Source organism: Alligator sinensis, unplaced genomic scaffold (assembly GCF_000455745.1).
Source record: "Alligator sinensis unplaced genomic scaffold, ASM45574v1 scaffold696_1, whole genome shotgun sequence".
Taxonomy (NCBI): Eukaryota; Metazoa; Chordata; order Crocodylia; family Alligatoridae; genus Alligator; species Alligator sinensis.
In genome coordinates, this window is record NW_005843186.1 from 86,969 (window position 1) to 111,642 (window position 24,674).

A 24,674-nucleotide genomic window follows, 5' to 3' on the forward strand; every position below is an offset into this window, starting at 1 on the left:
TGTCAAAGTTGAAACGGTGTCAATTGATATCACAATTTATGATGCAAGTGCGAAACATTGTAACTCAAAACATTGCAAGTTGAGGACTGCCTTTACCTAGAGGCATGCTAGTGGACTGTGGAGGAATAATGGTCTTGTTCCATGAGATTAGGCACAAGAAGTTTGAATTCTATTCAGAGTTCTGCCAAAAAACACTTATGAATTAAGGAATCACTGGGGGCACTTTTACACGTGCTTGGGGCAAGGGAAGGAGAGCTTCACAAGCTTTAGTTCAGGCACCCCCACCACCCTTTTTAATCATGGGAAGACTGATGCAGGAGCACATCAATTACCACGCTCCAGTAGATTTGATTGAGTCTGCGCCGACGCGCTGGAACTCCAGCTCATTAGAGCAGCCTCAGAGCTCGTGTATGAGAATGTGTACAAGAGTTAGGCACCTGCCTTAGGGTGCCTAACTCCCTCTTTAAAGTCTGACTTTTACACACGCCCACTCATGTTTCCCAGCTCTCTCAATTCTCATCTTTTAAAAGGAGGGTGATGATCTGTCCAGAAACACTAACCATCTCTGTCTGTCTCTCTTTCTCCTCCTGCATTCAGATTGGGAGTATAGCCAGGGGTATGTGAATCAAGATATGATCAGAGACCACATGCCTCCACCTCAAGACGATGTTCTGATCCTAATGTGTGGTCCTCCTCCAATGATCCAGTATGCTTGCACCCCCAACTTGGACAAGCTGGGGTACATCAAGGACATGGTGTTCTCCTACTAAAGATGACTGAGGGTATGGTTATGCAGTAGGGTGGAGAGAATCATGGAAGGAAAAGCATTTAATGGGGAACAAGACAAAATACACACAAGGGTGGGTGATACACAGTGCTGGGAAGTTCCATTTCAATTATAAATGCGTATTTCTTCATGGCTTAGCAGACTTAAAAAAAGTGTCAGAATGTATTATGTTTCATGCTGTACCAAAACTTGGTACAGCATGAATGTCACCATATTGTAGTTGGACAGTGGTGTGTGGTACTCTTTTACAGTGCACATACCACTTGCATCTGACAGAAAGACCACTGAATTATATTCAGTCTCCCAGCCAATAGTAGAAGTTTCTTGGAGAAGAACTATTATGTTGACTTAATGCTATAATCAGGAGTAACTAATTACTTACCAACACTGTACATCTGGTATTTCATGAGGTTGAGAGTGCATGTTTATGTACCTTGCTATACCAAATCATAATCCTCACAACGCTTTTATAGTAAGGGGGCCAAGAGCACCTGCATCATCCAGCACTCCTTACAGCAGCAAAAGCTTCAGGCTAACTTTTGGTTGAAGGCTGGCAGTTAACTGGTTGCAACAGAAGTGCAAGGCATCACTTTAACACACAGCAGTATGAAGAACAGAAGAGTTTACTTCCAGTTTTCTGTGTTTCAGATTTTTAAAAAAGTATAAAGAGTAAACCTTTTCCAGCTAGTCACCTGTTGTAACCATTCCCATCCCATGACACTGAAATGAGGTCTTAAAGGCAGAAGGCTTTGTGCACTAATTCTTTGAAGAATTGGGGGTGGAGGGGTGTCTCGGGGTTTGTTTGTTTTTTTACTCAGAAGAGCTGATGGTGCTGTTATGGAAAAAGAACAGTTGTGCGTGTTCCCTCTGCAGGAAATCTATCTATATAGATCTGACAGGTTAGTCCCTTTTCTCTAGGACTTCCCTTCTGACCTTTCTCCGCTGCTGTGCTCAGCAATGACTGCACAGAAGGCAGTTCTTCACTGTGCTGTGTTTAACCACATAGTCTGTTGTCCTTGTATACAATTACTCCTACCTATACGGTAAAAAAAAAATCAGGGCCTCCACCCTACATGCTTTGCTCAAGCAAAACTCAAGTAGAAGTCTGCCTGGAAAAGCTGTTGTCAGCTCAACCTTAAGTCAAACTGACAGCAATTTTAAAATGTCTCTGAATCCAAAAGTGCTTCTTAAGGACAGTAGTTTGATGTAGCTGAGAGTTAAGCAGCTTGTACCTAATATTAATGCATCTCATAACCAAAATTTTCTACCTTCAAGAGGTAGAGATACTCCCACGTCTGAAAGTGATCCGCAGGCCAAACTTAAGTAATAAGATCTTGTTCTGATAAATAAAATGATGAAGGCTGGAAGCATTTACTAGCCTGCAAAGTACTAGTTAAAAGCTGCTTCTGTTGTCGAGTGATCTCTAATTTTTATTGTACAGAGATGCAAGTCACTATCTGAGATAATTTGCCATGTCCTCTGTGCCTACGTACAAGCTTGGCTTTCTCTACTTAAGGCTAATTTCTGGTTTGACTTCAGTGAGGAAAAGCTAAACCTGTGACAAATAATTCTATTAACTTAATTTTATTAGCCAGGCCTCTGTCTGGGACCTCTTGACTTATGTGCTTCTTGTAGTCTGAAATTTGTTCTTTCAAACAACTGTATATTATATACCAATAGTTTCCTCTACAAGTTTAAATCTGTCTTTGTAACAAGTAACCAGTGAAAATTTAAACAGTGCTCATTCATTCATATCCATGTGGGGGAAAACATACCCAAAGACCTTGTCATAACTGTATTAACACTTAATTTTGATGAGTAACTTCAGCTGGTCAATTGTAAACTGTTTTGTATTCCTTATCCTGCATATTTAGCTACTGGGCTTTTTTCAAAATGTTTGTGCAAGAAATAAAATATTTTACAGTTGAGTTATTCAACAGATCTTGTGTATGTTACTTTCTAACACCAGGTGACTTTGCAAAATCTGCTACCTGGTGAGAAGCAAAAAAGAAAAGAAAAGATTCCATTTATCTGACTCTAATCCTTTTCTTGCCCTCTGAAATTACCACAGTTTTTATTCTGGAAAGCACTTAAGCACTTAAGGTGCTTTCCAGAATATTTGGATAACAGAAGACTGACTGCATCTCTCTCTACTCTGCTTTTACCTCACCTGAAAGGAATCTGTCTTCAAGTTCTGCATTTTATTCCCAACTCCAGAATGTTCAAGGTTGTGAAATGGGAGATTGGCCTTCAGCCATCTAGTGTCCCTAGAAGGAATGGGATATTTCAAATGCACTCTATACATTTGGCTTCAGTGGATCTTATTTTTAAAGGTGCAATTCAGCCATATATTCCACTAGGAAGAGTTAAGCCTAAAAATTAAAGTAAGTGCTTTTTTGCTACATTTACTAATGACTTCTACACTGAAACATGTTAAAGTCTTCTATAAAACCGCACACTTCTCCATAATGTAACAGTATATTGGCCTAGCTAACCTAAGAGAACTGTATCTACTTATGACATGTAACATTCCATAGAATCCTTTTATTGAGTAAAACATACAATACTCTTAAGTTTTTTCATTATACATTTTTTAACATTCTGAATTGTTCTGACAACGCATTGAGCTTACAGTAAAGTGCTGTGTTTTGCTGCTGCTTTTTTTTAACATCAGGAAGCAGCCCTTGTTCTTAAAGAGAGAGAAAGCATATAGCATAAGGGATTTAAGTTCAACCACAAGACCTAAGGTGCAATTTTGGCTCCGGTGAAGTCAAAGGAAAACTCACCTAGGTTTTGGGTAGGGACAAGCACTTTTGCTATACACTGTAAAATGGGAATCCAGTATCAGCTGGGGCTTCTTTCTTCCTCTTAAACCTTAACACGTATAAAAAAAAAAATAACTTCAAGAGTTATAAATGAGAAAGATCTTAGCTACAGTCTGGTCTTGTTCCTTGCTAGGACAGATCCCTACAATTACTCAAGAATCTGGAATTTACAGTCCAGAATTATAAAATCCTGCTATTGGTGCCTTGTATTATTAGTTGGAATGAGAGCACATCTTTATAAGGTCAAGTGTTCAAGTTAAGAACCATCTACAGTCTTTATGCCCACTCTAAACAAAGACAAACTCTTTTACAAATCTTCTCAAAGGTTTGGGTGATAAGCTTTTTGTCCAGTTGAATATTTTAGAAAAGGATTACTACCCAGAGAACAAAATGTTCTTAAAATTCAGTCCCTCTTTATTAAACTTTTTAGATTTAAAAAATAGGAGAGACTCGGTTCCTATAAAATCAAGTGCTCAGTCTAAACAGCTGCACTGAACTGTGCATGTAGTCCTGGATATTTTTTTTTGAGAACTGGGTCCCAACTTTTCTACTATTAGCTATTTACAATTTGAAAAGTTAACGTAAACCTTGTCTACCTGCCTCAGCCCATTTCTATTACCGAGGCAGTTTTCTAGCATTTCTTTTGTAGCAAGGAATCTCTCTGTGCTCAAACAAACTGTCTCAAAGCTTTTGTGCCTGAGAGGTGCTGGTTCTGCTTCTCCCTGTTGACGCTGTCTAGCATGACTCCTCTAACATCTTTTGGCTTCCCAGGCATACCAAATGCTATAAAGAGGCCCAGACAGTCTTGTCCCACCAGCAAGCAGAATTTTTCCAGCTTTAAAAACAAAAGCAGGTTTGAAAAGAGCTTGTCTGCTAACATGGCTTCCTTGCAGAGGCCACGCAGTTCACGAGCTGTCTTTATTGTGAAGGAGTTCTACCACCTGCAAAGACTGAACAGCAATCTGAAGCTTGATTTGCTTGTCAGCTCTTAAGTGTCCAGATCCAGTCAACCCCAAAGAGCCAGAACTGCTGCTTGGTCATTTTGCTGGTTGTGATGCACTCCTTTTTCAACACAGAAGCTGATGAGGTTTATCAAAAAGATCTCATCGAATGTATTTGTAGCTGGGTGGAGTTTGCTCTGAGGATCTTCAACCCAAGATAATCTTTCAGCTTTTGAGATGCATGGACAAGAACTTGGCTGAATAAGTCACATAAAACTAGAATGTCAGCCTTGTTCTGGTTGTTATCCAGTGATACCTTCTGTCCCATTTTCTCTGCAGCAAAGATACTCCCCACATGCAGAATGTCCAGGGTGCAGCTTTTCTCAGTGAAAGCAGTATGGTCCCTGGGTTAAGTTATGCCTGTTAAATACATACAAGGTGCACTCACTACCTCCCAGATGAAAGGCACACCAATGGCAGAGTTATGCCATGTAAACAGGTCTCAGTAATGCACAGCAGATAAAGTTCTGGGCATGCTCACTGGCTAGCTCATTTACCAAAAACCAGCTGAACAGGTTGGGTGGCTTTCACACAAAGCGTCAATTTTTGCACGCATGTCACACATTACACCAGTACTATTTGTTTAATGTACCTTATCTTTTTCTATTTGAAGGCAAGTAAGAGAGAGCTATTCCAGTGACTGGATGGTCCAGAGAGGTTACACAGCTTCTAGAATACAGGTCCAAAATCAATCCTGGACAACTGAGTCCAAAAGCCATCCAATACCTCTTCCTGTGGGTTTCCTTGGTGGTTCCTTCTTAGCAGACATTAATCCATGTCCTAGATTTTACTAACACTAACTGGCAGCCAGCAAAAAAGCTGAAGTACAAATGTATACTGCAGGCTCAACTATCCACAAGCCCCAGAGGGACGCTCTGAAGACTGGCAGATGGGGATCTTTAGCAGGACTGCCCTGCCACTCACTCCCTGTGAGCCAGTTCCTTGACTGGTACCTACAGGAGCCATGTAATGTATGGTACAGTCTGCAGATACTACTAAGAAAAACATTTAAGCCAGTCTTTAAAATACAGAAGCCCAGAAACATATGGCATTTTACAACAGATTTTATTTGCTTTTTACATAGCAATACACATTAGTTTATGTTCCCCTCTTCATGCATAGAAGTGAACATGTGTTCCCTCCAGGGTTAAATTTTTCCTGCTTTGCAGAGTTATCAATGGGGAAAGAAGGAGCACAGAGCTGCCGGCTGCTCTGCCTGGCCGGAGCTGGAGCAGGGACAGCAGGGTGGAATAAAGCCCCCTTTGCCTTGGGGGTTGGGGAGTATACTTTGCATATACTTTACTATATGCAAAGTAGCTGGCAGTTCCATGCTGCCACTGTCAAGAGGCCCAGGTAGGTATTGTGGGAAGGGAGACACCCCCCCCACACAGGCCTGGTCCAACTCCCTTCAATACCTCAGCTGGGGTAGCTGGGGGTGGGGAGCCTGAGGCAAGGAGGGTCCATTCCACCTGCCACCTCCCCTCCAGCTCTGGCCAGGGAAAGCAGCTGGCAGCTCCACGCTGCTCCCTTTCCCTCCCCCACTGACAGCCCCAGAACTGGGGGTGGGTGGGGCAGGGCTGGGGAGAAGGACAGCTTGGCAGCCTCCCTGGAGGCTGCTGGAGTGCCCACACCTGCTGGCAGGGCAGGTGCAGGCAGGCTCTAGAGGGCCTCCCCTCCCCACCCCCATCCCAACAGATAAACCTCTTTTGGGGCAGGAGCATTCTAACTCATGGTGCTTTCTGTAAAGTGCCAGGTATTAGAGCAGGGCCCTAAAGGTCTGTAGGCACCCTAGAAAGCATGGTTGTAACAGCATCCATATTACCTAGAAAGCCAGCATACTGATGGAAAAAGGATGCTTTTGGAGCAGAATTTTATTTACATTCAAAAGAAACATGCCTAAAATAGTTGATGTGTGTATTCATAGGGTTGAGTTAAAAAAAATAAATCTGTGAATATCTAAATATGCATGTCTTTTGGGAGGCCTTTCTGTTGATCATTTTATAGCAACTGTTTTCACTGGGAAGTGTTTGCAACAACTGACTTTTAAGTAAATATTGGTACAAGGGCCAGGAATCAAGTTTTACTGGGTTTTTATAATGCATTGTGTAACACAGTCCAGGCTGTTAGTGGGCCAGGTGGGTCACCATTCAGTACATATTACACTGCACAACATTCACAGAAAGCAAACTTTGAATTCATAATTACAAGAGTTCACACTGAAAACCTGGTTCTAAGCATTATTCTTAGCCAACCAAGGAAGAGAAGTTTAGCATTTATCTATCCCATCAGAACAGCTCAAATTTCAATTAGTTGCAACAAATGTCTGGTAAGCAAGCAATAGACCCACAACTATTAAGCAGATATTATTCCATCAGGAGTAAGTAACTTTGAATAAGGAATAAGTCCTGATTTTTTGTGGACAGCTGGCACAGAAAAGCATTCTTTTCTGAACAAATTATTCATTATGGATTATTTACTTGGCCTGGCCTTTATTAAGAATGGAATGGCAGAGTTCAATACAACACTGGTTTTTACCAACTTTATTATAGTTGTAAATAAATATTGACATCGGGTTACACTGATAAATGTCAGTCTCAAATCTATCCCAACAACTGGTAAGAAGTAGAAATCATTTAAAACTGCTGTAAAAGTCTTTACTGCTTTCCCAGCTTCTGTGGCACAAGCACAAGTCATAAATCTGACATGTATTACATTGTATAAGCATCCCTAAAACAGGGTCCTTTTTGTCTTTTCCAATGTTTGCAACAAGAACTGTGATGAAATGAATGATCAAATACTTTGTTAATGTGAAACATTGCAAGTAAAAATTCTAGCTGAAGTTTTCCCTTGGCAAACAATGAAATTTCATGCCATTTTGCTAAAATGCCTGCAACATTCATACACCATAACAATAATTTTAACAGAGTTACCTTTGTTTTTGTGGCTAAAACATTGTGGTCTGTAGAAAGTCTGACAAAAGATTTTCACTGGCTAGTTAGAAATTTATTTCAAAGTGGAAAGGAGTTGTGCTTTTAATAGGCATAAATATTAGGCAACGTGTGTGTTTTGGTTTTTTCACTTTTTTGAGGAAAAACCCCACCTTAGGCTTAATACAATATATTTCTGATACATTTATTTATATAAGCTTTTTGTTATGTTCACAGCATGGAAACATCCCTTCCCATATGCATATGACAGTGCTCAATTTCAAGCTGAAACTTTCAAGAATATTTTTAAAAACCTAAAACTATTAAAATCTTATTGCTGCTGCTGTTAGGAAAAAAATAAGATATTGCAGATTAGAAAAGTGATGCAAGGAAAAATACATTTCATAACAGTTTCATCCCAAATGTAGAAACATAAGCTAAAAATGGTTAGCAAAAAGAAAGAAAGGGGAAAAAGGAAAGAAAACAAACAGTTTAAAGGTCAGTCTGACTTTTCCAGTAACTAGCTGGCTTTCAAAATTGGATCATCTCTTTACAAAAAAAAAAACCCCACAACATTGAATTTTCATCACCTTATGTCACAAAATAAAAATTCTGCTTTCTTTTATTTTTATTTATATATATATATATATATATACACACATGCACACACACACACACACACATATATATCTCTCCATTCTTTTTAAAAGCCCTGTGTTAACAACACCTTCAAGATGAAACTGGATGCTTATCTTGCTGGGATCCTATGACCCCAGCTGACTTCCTGCCCTTTGGGCGGGGGGCTGGACTCGATGATCTTCCGAGGTCCCTTCCAGCCCTGATGTCTATGAAATCTATGAATCTATCTATCTATCTATATATATATATAAACAGTATAAAAATAAGTCAGCAACAGTCAAGATTTACCTGGGAAATTGTGCAGGGAATCATGACTCAAGGCCCATGGTAGATACTACAGGAGGAAAAAATGGCATTTCCTTTGGGCAAATCTATTTAAATAGGACACCAGTGATACCTTTTTTTTTTTTTTTTTTTTTTTTCAGCTGAAAGTTGCAGTAAAGGCTGAGGCAGAATATCTACAAATTGGATTCTCTCTCTACTTAATAACCTATGTTATTCTGAAACAGTACAAGGTGACATGAATAAGAATAAAGGAGCATTATGGTAACATACTATTTTTAAATGCAATACTTTGAAATATGGCACAGGTTTGGACATTAGATATAGTAAAGCAACGATACTGCCATTCACCAGGGTCTTGTGGTTTTCTTATGGCAACTTTAGAATAGGCACCTTTTCTCCCTAACCACCCAAAAAATGTCACTTCTAACAAACAGAAGCAAGAGCAATGTAATGTACATGTTCTGCTGCCCATCACAGAACTCTTTATCAGTGTCTGGTAGTTATCATCACACATTTGAATCTTCATCTGTTATACTGGCACTAGGGGAGAGGGTGGAAAAGTCTTTAAACATTTCATCCTCCTTCAGCATGTGCTAAAAAAAGGATCAAAGGGAAAAATGAACATAAATACTCAAAATGAAGAATTAAAAACTGCATAATTCAGGAAACTTAAATGTGATCACTATGGAGAAGAGTCATTGGAGAGGACAGTGGGAGTTAACTGAGCGTTTCCCCATTCCAAGGACATTTTGGACCCTGGTATAAGTCTACAACAGCCCCAGAGGCAGTCTGCTAATAACGGTGAAGGGTGGTTGCACTCAGTATGGATGAGGACATTTGGGACCATTTCTTACAAGGGGCTGCCTAAGGCAGAGGTGTCAAAGATACAGCTGCCTGCTGGATCTAGCCTGCTGAGCTCCCTTATCCAGCACCCAGTGGGTCCCATAGTTGCCCCCAGTGGGTCTCATAGTTGACCAATGCAGTTTGCACCAGACTGGCTCTGCACACAGGGCCCGGGATGCATGCCGCATGCAGTGCCTGCTCCAACCCATCCAGGATCCACACTGTCCTGGACGAGCCAGAATTGGCACCGCGTGCAGCAGTTCCAGGCCAGCAGGGGTGAATGCCATGTGTAGTGCACCCCCCAACTGGCTGGAATGGGCACTGCATGGAGCACAGGTCCCAGAACAGGCTGTGGGTTTGGCATGCACAGACCAGCCTCAGGCCATTCATCTGGCACATGGGGCCAGAGGAGTTTGATATTCTTGGTGAGGGCATATTCAAAACACAGACATTTAAGCTCTATCGGCAACATTTTTAGGGCTTACAGTCAAGTTGTTGATGCCTTCAGAGAATGCTCCTATCTGCCTCACAGTCCCTTCTGAATCTTCCATCTATAGGGAACAGATAATAAGAAAAATTAATGTACACTAACACATGGTGGTGAGTAAGTAAATGCATTAAGCAATATAGGTGCTATATTATGCTGCGCATGGGATGAAATGAGGGCATGAATTCTGGCACTGTAGGAAAAACTAATTATACAAAGTTAAAGGTCCCAAAATCAATGCATGTGCAGTTTCTATTGACTTGTGCCAGGAAACATTGTTGGCAATTCTGGGATGTTCCATGACTGCTAGTGACAGAATTACACCATCTATTTAGAGAGCCCCAAGGGAGGCAGAGGAAGCCATTCAAATCCAACTGTTCTGCCACAGAACCTGAATATCAAATGCTGGTTCACCTGCTCTAGCCGATCCAAATCATCGTCATCATACACTCGGATATCCAAACCAGGTTTAAACCCCTTCTTGGCTCCAATTCCTGATGCCTGTCCCAACTCCATCGGACACGCATACTCTTCCACATCATCTTGCTTCTTTTTTCTCAGACTCCCAAAATTGCTGAAGGCAAGTTTCTTTGGCTTAAAAATTAAAGTGAAAATTTATTAGTCAGGAATTCCATAATTTTCAGAATCAAGTCTCAATGCCACCTTTATTTCTTGCATCAGATGTTTAACTGAAAGCAAATTTGGAAGAATGAAATCACACAGTTCTCGTAAAAACAAGTGTCCATGGAATATTTCTCAGCTAACTACAACCGCAGCCTGACAAAAATCAATGCCCTTCCCGTTGCTGGTTTATTTGTATAGCAATAGCCTCACTGTGGGTGCATCTACACATGCAATTAATGCAATGCAATAAACTCCAGAGCAGTTCGAGCCAGAGTAAACTGCTCCCGGGTGTAGCATCTACATGTGCACATGGGAGAGCAGCAATTCGAACCAGTGCAGAGCAGGCCCTCAGCTGGCTGGGCTGACTAGGCACAATGCACATCCACAGTCAGAATCTACACGTGTGTTTTAGCACAGCAAGTCAATCTACCACAAGATTGTACCGTCTCTGACAGTACTATCTTACAGTGGAGTTAATTTGTTTACTGAACCCTAATACTTTTTTACTGCACATGTAGATGGTGACGCTTTACTGTGAAGTTAATTAACCTACTCCGCAGTAAAAAGCAGGTGTAGATGCACCCTGTGTTAAACACCAAACATACACAGCTTCTCTCTCAATTGTCTTGTAATACAAATGTACAGGACAAAAGGTGGGAGAAATATTAACTGCATACACATACCTGGACAAGATAAACCATATCAGGGCTGTGATATTAAATGATTTAACCAAGGTCTTGATGTAATCTTTTTTATGGTATATCTAGCTTTTGCAAACTATATCTAACTGAATACTTAAGGCAACTTACTGATGCTGGGAGGGGTGTGGCATGTGTGTGTTAAGAGATGCTTGCAGAGCACAGCGTGTGGGATGCGGAGGATTCCTGGAATGCCTCCCTAACACCAGCAGGATGTCTCCCTGACACTTGTAAGATAGCAAGAAGTTCAGAAAAAGGTCTCATTATAATGCTAAAAATCACACCCCTGGGCAGGGCAAAAGTATGTTAATGAAACATATATGTATGTAAATGAAATACATGGCTAAAACATAGGTATAGAGACATGCTCAGTAGAGAACGTCTTATGTCAGTGGCTTGTAACCAATCACTGAGCGATACACTTGCAAACATATGTATAAAAGGTACCCAAAGGTAGAAACCGGTGGTGCTTGCTTTGCAAACGATTGCCAAGCACCCCTCTCTGCGCAGACTGGAAACAATAAAGATTAAAGTTGGATCCTCCACCCCTGTGTGTTCATTGGCAATAGCACGCTGGGCACGAACTCACACTGTCCGTTGCGGATAACAGTCTCATAGATAGTCTGTAGTAGAGCCAAGATTTGAACTCAAATTTCCTGAGTCAGTCTAGGGTCCTTGCTACTCTTGGATCTGAACAAGGGCTTGAATCTCTTGCTCATCAATGAGGGGTAAGGACACACAAACAAGTTACTATGAAGTAGAAAGGGAGCAGGGTTTTGCAGTATGCCAGCTGCACACGCATAGTCTTACCTCAGTGAAGAGGGAGGGGTGCTGCAACGGGCTAGTTTTTGCTCACTGGATAAGGGTAGGCATAGAGGCAACTACCGCAGAGCAACTGAAATGCATTAAAACCCTGACTGCTCAAGTAGCTTGTTTGTGCGCCATGCTCTCAGCCTCTTTCCATAGATCTCTTTGCTCTCTTTTTCCTCCAAAAAACCTTACTGAACAGCAGTCAAACATTGTTCAATCCAACAAGTATACACAGGAATGTACAACCACTGGCCTACCTTCACTTTGGCAGTAGCAGTTAAAAGGACATAGTCTGGAGATTCCATGGTTTCACACTTTTGCAGTTGGGCCTCCTGGCCAATAAGTAGATTGAAGTGGGTTGCCAAATGACGTCTCAGCAATGTCTTGTTTGGTGGGATGTTTAACAACTGAGCCATTGTTTCAACATTGAAACGGGGCTCCAAGACCTATTAAACCATAGAGAATCAAAATGAAATCAATTACCTTTGACTAGTTTTTGAAGACCCTGGTCATCATGCCAGGCTTTTTTGATTTGGAGAAAAACAGGAAGGAAAAAGTGTTCACTATTTATTTGGTTTAGAAAATTCCTTTCTTTTTACAGTGTTCTATCCAAAGGGAGACAGACCAGCAATCAAGAGAAGAGGAGAGTAACTTATCATCACATTAGAAACATGCATTCATTTGTCATGAAAGATTTATTTACTAACCTCTTTTAAAAATAGTCCTCTGGCAGGAAGAACAGTAATATAAAACTTAAAAGAACTTCTTACAACTGACCCAATAATCTAGCATGTAATTTTTATTTTGGTTTGAATATTGGAAAACTTGTTTAATGAGATTATTGGAAAACTGACTGGTATTCAACAAACATAAGGTATTTTCCTCACACAACCCACCAATTTCTCCATTCTGCATTCAGATTTTACGAAGCCAATCTACCGGTGAAGTTACTTACAAGAGGCAGGCAACAAGAATGATAAAGGGGTTTGAAGGCACTTTAGAGAACTAGGTATATGTTTAGCTTAGAGAAAAGAGACTATGGTGCGGGGGATATGACTGCAGCTTTCAAATATCTGATGGGGTGCCATAAGGAAGAGGGAGAACAAATGTTCTCTCTCTTCTCACAGAGAACAAGGCACAAAGCAACGGTTTCAAACTGAAGCAAAGTGGTCTTAAATACCAGGAAAATGTTCCTTACTGTTAGAATAGTGAGGGAGTAGACTAGACTGCTCAGTGACGTTTTGGATCTCCTTCACTGAAGGCGTTCAACAGGGGGCTGGATAAGCACTGGACAGACATTCATGCAGGGACTGGACCAGATAATCCCTCATGGTGCCTTTCCACCCTATGATTCTAAATTCCCCTTGGAACTTGGGCTGGCAGGGATTAGTATCACAATATCAAAATATAAAGATGCCTTCTACTTATGACTGCCTGACACCCAAATGGAACACAAATGGATTTACAAATTACACAAAAGGAAGCAGGCATTTTCCTACCACTCACTCCTACCACAAGGTGTACGGAGGAATTTAGCAGCTGTCTAATAGGCAGACAAGGTTCCTTGGGTGAATCTGATATCTTTTATTAGACCAACTCCTCCCTTGAACCTGTACGAAAAATCCTCAAACAACTGCAACCCATACTAGAAAGAGACCCTATTTTTAAAAAGATCTTCCCAGAATCACCCATCCTAGCCTTCAAACAAGCACCGAACCTCGCTAACCTCATCACCAGAAGCAAACTTCCTCAAGCCCAGAACACACCAAAAGGCTCCAGACCGTGCCATGACAAGAAATGCAAAACCTGCCAACACATCTCCACCACCCCCACAATTACTACACCCCACAACAGAGCCATCAGCATCCCAGGATCTTACAGCTGCACCTCCAGAAATGTAATATACCTCATCCAATGCACCAAATGCCCTGATGGAAAATATGTAGGAGACACAAACAACAACTGCGCACCAGAATGAACGCACACCGGAAATCTATCAAAGACAAAAATACCCAATTACCGGTGAGGGCACATTTCTCACAAGAAAACCACTCTCTCTCCAATCTCTCAGTCCTGATCCTCAAAGGAAGCTTACAAAACACTTCCCAGAGATGAGCCTATGAACTCCATTTCATCAACCTCCTGGATACTAAAAATCATGGACTAAATATAGACACTGGATTTTTGACACATTATAATCTGCCTGACATCTGACTCCCCAACCCAGCCCCTGGCTTCTTTACTTGTCATTCCATCCAGCCAACTATTTGGGTTGGTCTAATAAAAGATATCAGATTCACCCAAGGAACCTTGTCTGCCTATGTCTTTAGACCAACACGGCTACAACCTACACCCCTACAGCTGTCTAATAGCACATAATAATAGTTGCAAGAGTTCAGGGCAAGAAGTTGAGAATGTCTTATCTGCACAAAAATGCAGAGGGAGACTACAAGTATTCAGATATGTAGTTAAAGTATTTTTGGCCAAGATATTAGTATTTACAAAGATTCCTAATAATAACAAGCCAGCTCTTCATCACAGCCTATTGGACATGCTGGCAAAAATGGTGAATCTTGGCTTCTGAGAGATGTTAAAACAACAGCTTAATTAGGATCAGAGGAATTTTATGCCCCATCCCAAACATCATGCCTTCTTCCATGCCAGATGGAGCTGCCCCCAGCCTGATCCTACGGATTGGGTAGGGGGCAGCTCTGCCTTGGACCCAGGGCTGCCCCCAGCCTCTAGCAAGTTTGAGACCCTGGGTTTTCTGGAGCCAGGTGCAAAAATAAGTCAGCTGATTGTCAGATCCAGCCCTGGATGGATCCTAGAGCAGATCTGAGATCCTGGACTGGCCTGGGTCAGGGTGGATAAAAATCAATTATTTTTTTTTTTTTTTAATATAAAAAAATCCATTTTTTTTAAATCATCAATAAAATACTAAATTTCTCTTGTTTCAAAAATACAAGTTACAATTACATCTTATCACCAACATGCTAAACCTATACTTAGTCTCATAAAAATGAATTAATGGCTCTGTCACACTCGCACACATTAAGTTACCTACCAATCAAACATGGGCATTCATTTCAGTTTGTCATCTCTTGAAAAAGGCTCTAGTCTGTCCAGCTTAACTACCAGCTCTTGCTTCTTGAAATTTCTGGGCTTTCAGTTTGTTTTTCAGCAGACTAAAGTCACATGTGCGAAGACAGACTGGATAGGATTGCTGTTGTTCTGTGGTTATGTGGTAGTGGAGCTGGGCCAAGCAAGGTAGAGGAGTTAGTTAAGACAATGTCTTAAAGACAGAGACACAATATAGGAAAGGATGGAGGCAGAGAAGAAAGGAACAGTGGAATGGACTGGAAAGAAAAAGGGAAGACATTATTCAGTAGTACACACATAGCTTCCTATATTCCCCCACACTTTTGCCACAGAAAAACTGTCATGGCTTCTGGGCATAAGAGACCCTATCTATCTAGGAATATTTTGAAAAATTCCTTCCCTGGGTAAAAAAGGAAAACGTGTCAAGTGTAAGCAGTGCAAGAAGGAAATGCAGGGCCTAGTTGCAAGAATGAAACATCATAATGAAAACTGCTTATTTGGAGAAAATGAAGTGGATAGGTCTGAAAAACAACATGGATCAACTGGTTAGTAAATTAAATAATTCACTTTGCACTGCATCATTCTTCAAGGCTCTCTCTGTGCCTTTTAGTGTAAGTGTGATTTAACACACAAATTCCCAAGCTGTTTGCTATGTTGGATGTTGCTAGAAAAAAAAGTTAGCTTAGCTAATCCTTATGACTTGTTTAATTAGTTAACTAGATTTAGAATCTATTGCCCAAGTTTACACATACAGAAAGCTGCAGTAAGAAAAATCTAGAGTTTGCTAGTTGCCACTGGGTGTCAGTTTCTTATTTTATATTACATAATACATGACCCTTATTTTGGAACATCATGGCCCCAGACCATAATGGTGATGCCATAAGCCTATTCCCTATTTTATTTCAGCATAACTCAAGCTTTCCCAAAGGAACCACATCCTATACTTGTTGTCTCAAAAAACGGAAGTGTCAGTGAGTTCAATGGGGCTTACTCCAAAATTAAGTGCACTCTAAGTGCTGTCAGTCTTAGCTTTTTTGGTCATTTGGAATCGGATCTGCATCCTTGCTAAAAAAATGTAAATGATTAACTGAATAATAGAGTCAGAAGAACTGAAAAGAATAACTACTCAAAAATCATTTTTGTTTCAGGATCCCATTTAAGCATAAGAGACTTTGACTGTCTATCTGCAACAACTTCAGAGTCATCCGTTGGAACTTTTAGCAGCAATGCTGCAACTAAACTAAATGCATTTCAGACAACAGTGTCAAGTAGCAGGCAAAAGATTTCAATCATCCAGTAAAACCACCACCATGGGTGGGTTTGTAGTAAGGACCAGCAAATACCAAGACACCGTAGATGAAAGATTGCTTGGTTCATTTATGCCACAAATTCTCCTTTTCACATTGTTAACAATAAACACTTCATTAACATGGTTGAGTCCCTACAACCAGGCTACACTCCACCTGGTAGAGCAGACATTAGTGGAAGGTTGCTAGATACAGCATATGAGAAGGAACTTGAAGTGTGGGCAAGAAATACTGAGGGGAAAATTTGCCTTGATGGGTGGAGCAATGTACACAATGATCCAGTAATATGTGCCTGTGTGACAACAGAAGATGGGGCTGCGTAGCTTTCAGAAACAACAGATACATCAGGAATTGCCCACACAGCAGAATATTTTTTAAAAGTGGCAGTGAAAGCTGTAATAAACTGTGAACAAAAATTCATGTCACGTGCACAGTTTTGCCACAATGCTGCAAATGTGGCAAAGATGAGAAGATACTTAGAAGAAGAAATGGAAGGATGCTCCTTAACAACATATGGCTGCAGTGCCCATTTAATGCATCTTTTAGCCAAAGACTTAAGTACTTCTCCAGGAATAAAAGAAAATGTTGTTGATGTTGCAAAATACTTCCATAACAACCATTTTGCTTCACTGAAGAGAGCAGGAGGATCCAAACTAATTCTGCCTCAAGATGTTCTATGGAATTCTGTGGTTGATTGCTTTGAACAATTTATTAAGAACTGGCCTATTCTCATAAAATTTGTGAAGAAAACAGTGATAAAATAGGTGGAAGCATCTCATCCAAAGTATCTAACATTGGATTAAAGAGGAATGTAGAGGATATGCTCAATATACTGAAGCCTATATCCACAACTTCAGAGAGACTGTTGCTGCATTGCTGATGCTGTCGAAATTTGGAAGGCACTTCAATATCTCTTGAAGGAAGAAATACCTAACCAGAAAGAAATACCTAACCAGAAAGTTAAACTGCAGGCAATAAAGAAGTGAATAGATCAAGCACTAACTTCACCACATTTTCTTGTGAACATTCTCAACCCCAGATATAAAGGTAGATGCCTAACTTCTGAAAAAGATGCTGCTGCCATGGCATGAGCATCTCAAAATCACTCCTCAGTTATGCCAGTCATAATAAATTTCAGGGCTGGAGGGGAACTATTTAAACAGTACATGTTGTTTTGAACAAAGTCACTCTCCTGAATTGGTAGAAATCATTAGCCAGGCACCTTGAAACAGAATTCCTTGTTGCCAAGTCAACTTTTCACAGCAATAGCTTCTTCTGCAGGCACAGAGAGAATATTTTCATCGTTTGGTATTATTCACTCAAAGCTAAGAAACTGGGAGTTGAAAAAGCAGGAAAACTCATATTTCTGTTTCAGTCTATGAATAAAAATGACAATGGGCATGGGAAAGATGAGATCTAGTTGTAGAAGTTTTAAGGACAGCGGAAGTTTAGTGTTGTGATGACTCGTCTGTTAGACAATATTAGAAAATATTAATATTTGAAAATTAAAAAAAAAAGAGTTTAAGGACAGATGTTGTAAAATACTGTATTGAGTTGTAAATTAACATGTTTTAGTGATCACATTTGCACTACTGTTTAAGAAATATGTGAAGAAATAGTGGGAAGCTTTAAATCAATTATTTAAATCAGGGTTCTCTCTTGGTGATTTGAATCATGATTTAAATCACCTTGGTTTAAAACGGTCCACCCTGACCAGGATGCAGGGTAGGTTTGAGACTCCAGACTCTTTGGAGCTTGGTCTAACAATCAGCTAAGAGGCCCAGAACTGCCCAGCTGCATGTCCAGGTTTTAAAAGTCCCAGGGCTCGAGGATCGAGGTCCTGGTCCCTCATCTTGGCATCCCTGTCCCCAGGGCATCTAAAAAGCACTTGTTCAGCCTGGCTCCCTGGAACCCCTACATTTTAAAATGCCTTACACCACATCTCTTGGAGGGCTCTGAGGCAAGGCAGGAAAAGCTGTTCAGCTCAGACATTTCCAGGTTTCTAGCTTGAAGAACTCCTCGGCTTCCCTCACCAGGGAATCTTGCAATCTGCTCTTCCTACCCCCCGTTTTGGTATCAGGACTGTGAGGCTGTCACAGTCCTAATGTTGACCTCCCTCCTCATGCTGACACTGACAATGAGTTAATCATCAGCAGAGAGGTGGCTCACAATGAGGTGGGGGATAGAGCAGAGTACCTTGAGATGCCGGAGGACCCAGTTAAGACCTATCACATGATGTGTGACATGCCACGTATTCAAATTAAAGCTTAGTAGAAATCAGCTTTAAAAAGTACTACATTTTTCAAGCAACATCTTGATAGCTGGCTGGCCATTTTTGTTGCTGCCTGGCCATTTTTATTTTGCAGTAATTATTTTGTATGTGTAGCATGTCTAAATTTATTGTGCCCATAACTGGTTACAGGCACAATAAATGTAAAGTATACTGGGGCCTTAGAGTTCAGATTTTTTTTTTTTTTAATTTACAAAATGAAACACTAAAATTATTACCATCAGTCCACCATGCACACCGCTCCCTCTCAGATTAGGGGCATATTCTGCGAGGTCAACTGAACGTAACCACTCCATCACACGATGATTTGTCCATTGAGTTACTTCAGATGGCGTGATGTTATTCTGTGGACAGGAAGAGATTGCACTTACGAAGACTTTTTTATCCTGTCTTTAATTCAAACCCTTCCCCACCCCTGTCCTCTGCTTTAGCAAACCTTCTGTCCTCAAAGGCACATTCAAATGTGCCTAGATCAAACTTCAACTGCCTCCTCAAACTCTGTGAAAACTCTGAGTCTATATCTTCATCGAGATGCAGTATTAGGCAGTAGCCAGCAAGATTCCTGATATGTTTAAATGCTCTTTCTCCACCCTCCTTAGCTGCTGACTCCTTCTGACTAATCATCAACATCTTAGCATTATTTACACATTCTAGCATCACTACTGAAATACACAGATCATAAAAGCCAGCTGATTATCGTGTTAGTGTGATGGGAAATTAACCAGAAGCTTCCTACAAGGCAGTGAATCCTGCAAGGCAGTGTGAAATCAACCAATTTAGATCAGGACATCAGATAAAAGTTTGGAATGCTTATACTGCTGCATGAATTCTAGAACAGCACTGAGCTGCTCAATGCACACAGAGCTGACTAGCTAGAGGATAACACACTCTCCGCTCCATTTAACACACCTCAAGTGCTGTAAAGTAACACGGCACTATGTTTCTGAGCACAATCTCTTACATAGGTATATACTGCTATCACTTCCAGTGGAATTAGTTGTGATTCACCACAGCATGATGAATCTGGTATCTCAGGAGAGCTGCTATATGTATCTATTGCTGCTATATGTATCTACTGCAAAGACATGATGAATATGAACCTTGAGCTCCAATGGCCTTACAATAGGGTCCTAATTCTATTTTGAGAGCAAGCTACCTCTAAAGCAAACAATCCTATAGCAGTAGCCCAAGATAATATCTGATTATAGTGTTGAACCCAAGAAAATTATATATTAAAATTTCATAAAGTCCTAGGGTAGCAGTAAGCAATTTTTTTTCTAACTGTGGGCCAAAATGACCCACCTCAGGTCAGAGACAGGTGCTCAAGAGCAGCTGCAGCCAATGCTTCTCACCACAGCAGGACAGAGAGAGCACCCACAGCCCACGTCCAAGGATCCATAGGCTGCTGACACTTACTCTAGGGCAGTGATGCTCCACCTTTTGGGTCCACAGGTTAGATGAATGGTGCAGAGCACGTCTGCAGGCCAGATGCCACATTTGGCTTTGGTTTGAGAGTCAGAACCAGAAATTTTGCAGCAGGGGAGAGACAACTAGCACTGCTACCACTTCCACGCTGCCAAATTTTTGGACCTGTGAGAAGACCCACAGGCCAGACAACATGGCCTTGTGGAACTAGCTCACAGGCCAGAGGTTAAGTAAAGAAGTGTACACCAAAGCTCAAGGCAATTAGATCACAGGTGGCACTACTTTTCTTAAAACAGTGCATCAGATACTATGTTCTAGAAACAGTCAGTTGTAAACTAGAAAGAGAAATGGGAGATCTGGCAATAGAAAGTGATTCTATAACTTGTGGAAGGAGGAGAAAAGAAGCCAGTATTCTAGATGTGGAAGGCAGAACATGAAATTGAAAAGAAAATGGTGTAGATAAGAAAAGGCATAGATAGATAGCTGTGGTTAAGACTGGTGGGGTGGTAGAGTCAGAATAACTTGTCTGAAAAAAAAAATCAGAGGATTGCTCTTCATGATTTAGCTTTCCCTTAAAAGAGGTACCTCATCCGACGGCCTTCTGCGCAGACAGTTGGGTTCAAAGTTGTTTATCCTCAGGACCTGAATGGCTCTTTTGATGCTAAGGTGATGGAGAACACTAACAACTTTCAAGGACAGCAAATCATCCTGTGAACAGTGAAAAGAGTTTTAAAAAATTAATCCCCATACACAGCATTAATTACTGATATTTATACTAAAACTCCTTCTGAGAAGGTGGTTTTCAGTGTCTGCCTAAGGTGCTACATCAAAGAAATGCAGGGATAGCTCCTCTCTGTATTCATTTTTAAATATAAAAATTTCACCTGATAATGAGAGTTCTATATTTCTCCCCCCAAAAAATTCCCAGGATGGTTTGTGCCAGCTGCTTTGCAACTTCCTTCAAAATAGTGATGTCAGCTCAAAGGATTCTGGGAAACATCAGAAAAGAGCGGGTGTGACACCTTGCTATCATCAATCCAACCTGAGAATATCTAGATTTCTGAGCATAGAATAATATCAAGATCATACTGAATTTTGATCCAATCCAATCAAGCTTGTTCATGTAAAAAAAAAAAAAAATCCACCCACACTGCTTTGGTGAAAAATGAGTTCTCCATGAGAAGAAAGATGAACTTTGATCACTAAAAATCCCTCATGCCTCAAACCACCTGAGAAATATGTTCCAAATACTTTTAGTGAGAAACAGGATGGTTCAGAAGAGTGGCAATGGGCACTCACCTCTAGCTCAATGAGGAAAAGAAACAGCTATTTGAATAGGTTGTTGAAAGTGTATGTGAAGTCATTTAGTGGTCTTAGTTCAGTTTAACTTAACTCAGTTTAATTTCTTTTAGTAGCCTAAAAAGGGTAGGCTGCTGTCAGTCCCTTAGATAAGCAAACTAGTGAACCAGATGAAGGCTGAGCTGTTCTCTCACCTCTGAACAATGATCTCCCCACCATGTAACAGCTGTTTGATGGCTAAAAAGAGAACTAAATTCTGCAAGTCTGAATTCACACTTCAGAAAATGCTTTAGATGTGAGCAACACATCAGAAAGGTGATTAAAAATGACAGCTGAATTCCTTTCAAGTAAAATGAAAGAGCAATGCTCCCTGCACAAGGAGAACTGGTGATATCAAAGGACCTTGCACTTTCTTTAAAGCAGCAGTTCTCAACTTTTTAGATTTAGGGCACCCTTTGATAGGCTCAAGGTACCCCTCAGAGTCAAGGCAGCCTTAGGAAAATGTCAGCTCTTACTTTTCACTCTATTTCTGACTTTAGAAAACAACAGAACAATTCTTTTATTGCAAAGAACTCCGAAAAATCACAACCAGTCAGAATGTTTTTAACATTATGGATTTGTAGTTGAAACCTCTGGGTTTATCTTGTGACTCATGCTTGCACACCTAACAGTAATACCATTGTGTGGTACCCCACAGGACCCTTAAAAGAGATCTCAAGTTACTGCAGAGTGCCATCAACACCCTGGTTGAGAATCATTGCTCTGAAGCAAGAGTGGGCAAAATATGGCCCGCGGGCCACTTCTGGCCCACCAGGCCATTCTATCCAGCCCACGGGGCCCTAAAAAAAATTAGAAAATTAATATTTATCTGCTCCTGGCTGCCTGTCAAAGATGACAGAAGCCAGGGGCAGTAGGACCCAGGGGGAGCTGGCAACAGGACCCAGCAGCCGAGCCTTGCCCCACCCCCAGCCATTTCCCTGCTTTCCTGCCCCCACACTACTGCAGCACCACGTGGCTCCCAGCTGCATCACTGGACATCAGAAGCACAGGGTCTGTGCCAGTGCCCCAGGGCTAGGAGTGGGAGAGTGTGCATATGCACACACACACACACACACACACACACACACACACACACACACACACACACACAGGGAGGGACAGAGCGAGAGAGAGCGAGCGAGCGAAAGCACGCAGGGAGGGAGAGACAGTGTGAGTGCGTGTGTTCATGGGGTGAGCCCCACATGCACATCCCACCAGACACATGTACCCACACCCTCCCTCACACTGCCATACATGCAGACCCCCACATTCACACCCACTCATACACCCCAGCCACCCTCCCCCCATACACACCCACAAGCCCCATACCTATCCACACCCCACATATCGACATACACACCCACATGCTCCCTCACCCCACACCCCCACACCTATCCACCCCCCACAGACACATCCATACCCCACATACTTACACACTCACAGCTCCTTACAAACCAATACCCACCCCCTCAAGCTTCCCCCACAATATACAAGAGTAAAACTTCATTTTAAGCTGCTGTGCAATCACCTCTATGTACAACATACAAACACGTGTAAACCAGGACAAAAAATATTTTTTGAAATCAAATTAATGAATCTTGTAGATGATCGCTTTTTAGAATATAATTTAGTATTTTTCTGGTTCCAAGATGACAAATCCCCTAGCTAAAAGGAATACTTCCGGGTGCAAGGGAAGGACTTCTGGTGGCAAAGGTCAAGGGTTAGGAGGCGGGACTTCCAGTCACAAGATAGTGACCAGGGGCCACCCATGTGGCCCTCAACAGCATGCCAAAACTCAGTAAGTGACCCTCCACCCAAAATAATTGCCTGCCCCTGCTCTAAAGTGTACTTCCTCTATAGTTCTGATGTGGATTTGAACTTCAGTAACCAATTCAAGTCACTTTGGGACTGCAGAAGGTAGCTTTGTCTATGATTTTGCTTGGACTCCATGAAAGTTTTCCCTGGAGTATTTTGAGTTTAAAATTGTTTAAACCTGCTTACAATTATGAGGGAACAGACAAGGCTTTTCTCTGCAACTTCCAGAGGAAAGGAATTAAAACATTTCACTTGTCCAAGCACAAACACCAGATGATGGAACATGAGGTACAGAATTCTAAATCCATTTTTCAGGGGTGAGCGTTTTTCACTCTTACGCAGTGTCAGACCCTGATCTACTTACAAGTTTGTAATCTGCAGAGTGTGAAAAATCGCACTTGCCTTTTCTATATCTGCATTCATTTCAACATCTACCCTCAGAATTTTCACACATCAAGAACAGAATAATAATTATGCTCTTTCACTCACACCCTACAAATGGGATGCTTATTAAACTCTAGAGTTGTATGCATTATGCTTAGCCAGGCTTTATAAAACTCTCACACAGCTACTGAATTTCCAAACAGAAAACCATGCCTATAATGGGTATTTTTTATTAGAATCATAATGCTTGTGCATTATTAAAAAATTAAGCAGTCAAAATCAGAAGCCATCTAGCATAGGGTTGCATATTCAACCCATAACTGGGCTATGAAATGTGTGTGTTCAGTTTAGATCCTAAAGCTAAATTAACTGCTGGTAGAAATATGTGCAACTTCACTGATTTGGGTGGAGTTGCACATACTTATGCCAGTAGTCAAACTGAGTTCATTTATTTCCCAACACCTATGTATATTTTTGTTATACAGAAAATGTTCTAGCCACTAGCCACCTGTATATTAATGGATCACAGAAATCTCTATAGAAAGCTTAGTTTTTTCATAGAAGCCTAAGCCTGCTGTTTGATTTCAAATAATGGGTTGGGGGGGTAGGGTTTAAAAACAAGAACATTCCAGAAATGTTTGATTGTGAATCTGAAGTTCAAATGAACTTGGGGGGGGGGGGAAAATCACAAAACTTAACTTATCTGTTCAAAATTTATTTGGTTAAAAAGATTAGAAAAATTTAATTTAGGGCATGTCCATTGGAAGCTATTAAATTGGATAGTCAGGAATGTATTCTCTTATATTCCATGTAAACCAATGGTTGATGCCAGGGAGAGCACGACAGAGAATGAATTGTTCTAGATATGCCCCATCATATGCTGTCGCTCTAAAGCAGTTACTACTTTCCACTGCTGGAGACAACATATTGGGCTAGATGAATCATTGGTTTGACCCAGTATGGCACATACTATGTTCCCCTTTAATTTTAGTTTTATCATGGTTTTTAAGACAGTCCTCACCATGCTAGAGGATCCAGTAAGCTTCCACAAGTTAACTACATGCTGCATAAAAGTACTTCCTCCTGTTTG

The 24,674-nt window shown here is 41.0% G+C and overlaps 3 protein-coding genes across 12 annotated transcripts in view; 1 reads left to right on the plus strand and 2 right to left on the minus strand.

The window, feature by feature from the left end:
- Positions 1-2,719, plus strand: part of LOC102381202 (NADH-cytochrome b5 reductase 3) — a 30,694-nt gene extending 27,975 nt beyond the window's left edge. For both annotated transcript variants that reach the window (XM_006037882.3, XM_025194365.1), the window contains one exon: positions 598-2,719. In XM_006037882.3, coding sequence (XP_006037944.1) covers positions 598-770 — 173 coding nt within the window. In that variant the 3' untranslated portion in view covers positions 771-2,719. The remainder of the gene's footprint in view (positions 1-597) is intronic.
- REP15 (RAB15 effector protein) lies at positions 1,584-8,153 on the minus strand. The gene is given in 6 exon segments (XM_006037887.3): positions 1,584-4,285; positions 4,288-4,494; positions 4,526-4,602; positions 4,604-4,669; positions 4,671-4,764; positions 4,767-8,153. Coding segments are annotated over 6 exon segments (675 nt in total). The 5' UTR covers positions 4,882-8,153; the 3' UTR covers positions 1,584-4,169.
- Positions 8,154-8,600: 447 nt separating this feature from the next.
- PPFIBP1 (PPFIA binding protein 1) overlaps positions 8,601-24,674 on the minus strand; it is a 183,965-nt gene continuing 167,891 nt past the window's right edge. For all 9 annotated transcript variants that reach the window (XM_025194367.1, XM_025194369.1, XM_025194366.1 and 6 more), the window contains 6 exons: positions 20,633-20,755; positions 18,841-18,966; positions 12,184-12,372; positions 10,209-10,388; positions 9,793-9,858; positions 8,601-9,057 (listed from right to left, as the gene is read on the minus strand). In XM_025194367.1, the coding sequence (XP_025050152.1) occupies positions 8,971-9,057; positions 9,793-9,858; positions 10,209-10,388; positions 12,184-12,372; positions 18,841-18,966; positions 20,633-20,755 (771 nt within the window). In that variant the 3' untranslated portion in view covers positions 8,601-8,970. The remainder of the gene's footprint in view (positions 9,058-9,792; positions 9,859-10,208; positions 10,389-12,183; positions 12,373-18,840; positions 18,967-20,632; positions 20,756-24,674) is intronic.